This window comes from Mycteria americana, chromosome 6 (assembly GCF_035582795.1).
Source record: "Mycteria americana isolate JAX WOST 10 ecotype Jacksonville Zoo and Gardens chromosome 6, USCA_MyAme_1.0, whole genome shotgun sequence".
NCBI lineage: Eukaryota > Metazoa > Chordata > Aves > Ciconiiformes > Ciconiidae > Mycteria > Mycteria americana.
The window spans coordinates 29,693,257-29,697,218 of NC_134370.1; the positions used below are offsets into that span (position 1 = coordinate 29,693,257).

Genomic DNA, 3,962 nt, shown 5'->3' on the forward strand with positions numbered 1-3,962 from the left:
TGACCAGTTACATCTGAGCCCATCATTTCTCAAGGATTAATCCAACAAATAGTCAGTGGTAGCAAAAAGGATGATTTGTCTTCACTACTCCCAAATGTGTAGCTGTCATTCTGTAATGAGCATACCAATCTGTATCAGTCTAGATACAGTTTTGTGTATAAGCTATGCAATAGTAGCAAAATAAATCTGCGAAATCTCTTGTACCTTAACTATGAACTTTGTTTGAACAAGGAAAGAATGTAAATTTCAAGAAGGGACGAACGGGGGGAAAAGAAAAAGAAAAAAGTGTTCAATTATATAGCCAATGCCTACAATTTCTTACAGAATCATTGCCTGACAATTATGTGGGTTTTCTTACAGCTGGTCTGAGCAATCATGTTGTCTTACTTATCCTACATGCTCACAGCAGTAGGTGACTTGCCATGGACTGCATAAACATCCAGGAAATCCTGAGCTACCTGGTATCCCTGGACTGCCTGGAAGAGATGGTCTGAAAGGACAGCCACATCTATCAGGCAAGTAAAATTCCCTTTTTTGCAACAAATCCTTGTCATGAAGGCTGCATGAATGAAAACAGTTAACACAGGACATGTGCCCTCGAGGAAGCAGCTGCATTAAGCAGAGGAAGGAAAATGGAGTGGAGGAAATGGTCAGTTTAAGGTTGTTTTTTTTTCTAAAAGATAGGCCTCCTCTCTCTTCTGGGAGACAAGGGGAAATGAACAGGTTATCAATACTTAAACGTATAAATATGATTTATATATACAAAAACCTTTGTAGTGCTTTTCCATTGACTTTCCAAAGTCAACTGTTTCTTTCACAGCAGAAGCTTTTTCTTTTTTTTTAAGTATGAAGAAAATATTATTCCAGTATTTACAAGTGCAATTAAAAGGCTTCTGGCATGTTTCTCTAATATTCAAAGATGGTATGTGCAAAAGTAGTCTGGTAAGGAACACACTGGCACTGTGTAATTTTATTTCTATGTAGAAATGCTTTCTCTAGGTCCATTACCAAGGCTAAAGCATTATCAAAATTATTCATAGATGTAACACATTTCACTTTGAGATTAAGTTCTATTTCATCCTGAAGTTCCCAGAATATGCATCAATTGTAAAGAAAATTATGCTTATCTTTTCCAAGTCTCATAGGACCCTCTGGAAGCCTTATGAAGCCTCCTAGAAGAGATGGTCTTCCTTGTCCACAAGGTGAGAAAGGAGAAAAAGGGAATATTGGACCACCATGTGAAAAAGGCTGATGTCCATGTAATGTTCTGTCAGTCAAATGGACTCTCTTTATTGGGTCAAAGATGATGTTTTTTACTGACTGAAGTGCAGTAAGAGTTGCAACATTGCAACTCGGAGGGAGGGAGATGCAGCAATATTTTATGCTTCTACATTGCCATTTGTTTTAGTTGTGAATAATGGGAACACAATCATGGGAGCACACCAGTAACTTTATTCTACATGTAGGACCTTTGTTACCCATGGAAATAGTATCTACCTTTACAGTGAGTTCCCATCTTTAGCAAGCAGTGCTGGATGGACTGTATTTCACACAATCCATGCAGAAACCCTCCTATATACCACTATTTATGGTTTCCATTAAAATAAGATCCCACTATAAAAACACAAAGCATCCACACAGCAGATTAAAAAGAAAATGGTATGGTGCCATAGGAACTGTTCCCTCCCCAAAATCTCCCTTGTGCCTGTTCACTAACGATTATTAGAATGAAACAAATTCTCTTTGGCAAAGCCACTTTCACAGACATGACAAACATAAGGCTTCAACCTAGAAAAATTCATTTTCTTCTGTGCAGAGGGGAATTATCAGCATTTCAGAGGGCTGGAGGTTTTTGGTTGTTCACTTTAATATAAGCTAACAACAGTGTGAAAAAATACTGGGAAAATATTTATTTTACACCAGATGATGTTAAAAAAAATACATTGTGTGCTAGTTAGTTTTGGAAAATGATTAGTTTTATCCAAGGAATTGTTCCTGTAAGCAGAACCTGGTTTTGCTTGATTGTTTAACTTTTATTTTTATCTGTGTAGGTTAGCCTGATTCTCTGGACACTGAACTCCACAATGTTTTAGTAAATTTGGACCACCGACTTTCCAGACTTGAAGGCGGTAATTTTTCCCATTTTTACTTTTTCAGCTCACAATCAGTTTTAAGTGAAATAGGCAAATTTAATTACAGAATCATGACTTGCAGGAAATAAATTACACTTGAAAATGGTACTACATCCCAAAACCCCATTTTCTTATCCAAAGCAGGGGAGATCAGGACTCATTTCCCCTGGAGAAGCAGATTTCTCTCAGGAACACCAATGCGCATTTATTCAAATTTGATTTATTAAAAACATATTCCAACTGACATTGCACGTTCCACATGGATTCATGGGAACTCCTCAGCATTGTACCACACTGCTAGCATTTTTATCTACCAGGAACCAGATTGGTAAAGGTGGTGAATTGTTTTGTACTGAGAAGGAATTCACAAAAATTATCATTTCTCTGTTTCACTTGCTCAAATTTGAAGCAAGTTGATCCTCTTTAGAGAGTAGGCACAATATAATAGGGCTGATAGCGTATGTAGCAAATATTAGTGGGGCAGCCTTGTCTTGCAGAAGACAATGACTGATGGTCACAAACAGCATTACAATATACTTGGTGAACAACTAGGGAACTGGTAAAATTTTGAAGATCTTTATTCCTCTTCATCCTTTACTCTCATTCTTGCCCTCTATTCCTTCCTCTGTTCCTCTTACCACTTTTAATTTTCTCTTCATGTCTTGATTTCTCTTTCTTTGCTTTCTCCTCAATATGCCATAGGAAATTTAAAAAGCTAACTAGGTTTTTTCTTTTCATGTTATAGTGCTTGCTTTGAATGGGCAAATAAGAGAAGTAGGAGAGAAAATACTTGCCAGGAATGGGAAGGAAGTTGATTTTGCATCTGCACGAGAATCCTGTGAACAGGCTGGAGGAACTCTTGTAACACCCATGAATGAGGAGGAGAATGAAGCTATTTTGGGTATTGTGAAACAGTATGACCAGTATGCTTACTTGGGTATTAAAGAGGGTGAGACTTCAGGTCAATTTAAGTATATAAATGGCATGCCTCTGAATTATACCAAGTGGTATCAAGATGAGCCTAACAGCAAAGGGACAGAAAAATGTGTAGAGATGTACACTGATGGGAGCTGGAATGACAAAAATGGCAACATGTATCGCCTCACAATCTGTGAATTTTAAAGAATGGTCTTTCAGCCACCTCAGAGTATGGAGACCATGAAATATCCTGTCTCTCAGGTTTATGCAACTTCTGCAGTTATTCTATGTCAGAAAAATCTAAAATTAATCATGTTACGGTATTTTTTTATCCTTACAAAAATGCCAAATGTGGCATGTGATTAACTCAAAATGTGCCTAATCTGATGTGTTTATCTCTTTTGGAGGGTTGGGAATAGCTCAGAATAATTTTTTGATGGCAGATTGTCTCTGTGCACTGTGCCTTTGTGAAGATTAGAGGAAAATTCCAAGGTTTGACTTGGGATATTGGATAAGTCTAAAGTTAAAACTGTCCGTGGCTTCATAGTGGAACCATTTCCAAGTATTTAATAGTTTCTGCCTTAAGAGATGCACAGAGGTTGACTTCACTGGAGCAATTATGGTCTCAGGTTTTGTACATCTCTTTGAATTATAGGGCTTGTATTGTGTCATACCGAAGCATGCACGGATTCATTCGGCATCCATATTTAACTTTTTTTTTATAACAATATTAACAGTACCAGTTACAATTCATTTTCTTAGTTTCAGAAGCTAGTCTCTATAAAAAATTAAGATAAACATTGCATTAGATCTATGTAGTCATAGAAATGTGTATAAAATACTAAAGATTGCATTTTGTTGCTAAAACATCACATTTCCTCATAAAACTATAACCAGTGTTAGAAGGTCACC

General features: G+C 36.9%; 1 protein-coding gene across 1 annotated transcript; it reads left to right on the forward strand.

Annotated features, from left to right (window-relative positions):
• Positions 1-375: 375 nt before the first annotated feature.
• Positions 376-3,254, forward strand: LOC142410941 (pulmonary surfactant-associated protein A-like). The gene is given in 5 exon segments (XM_075504121.1): positions 376-410; positions 412-519; positions 1,138-1,202; positions 2,052-2,129; positions 2,878-3,254. Coding segments are annotated over 5 exon segments (663 nt in total).
• Positions 3,255-3,962: the final 708 nt, after the last annotated feature.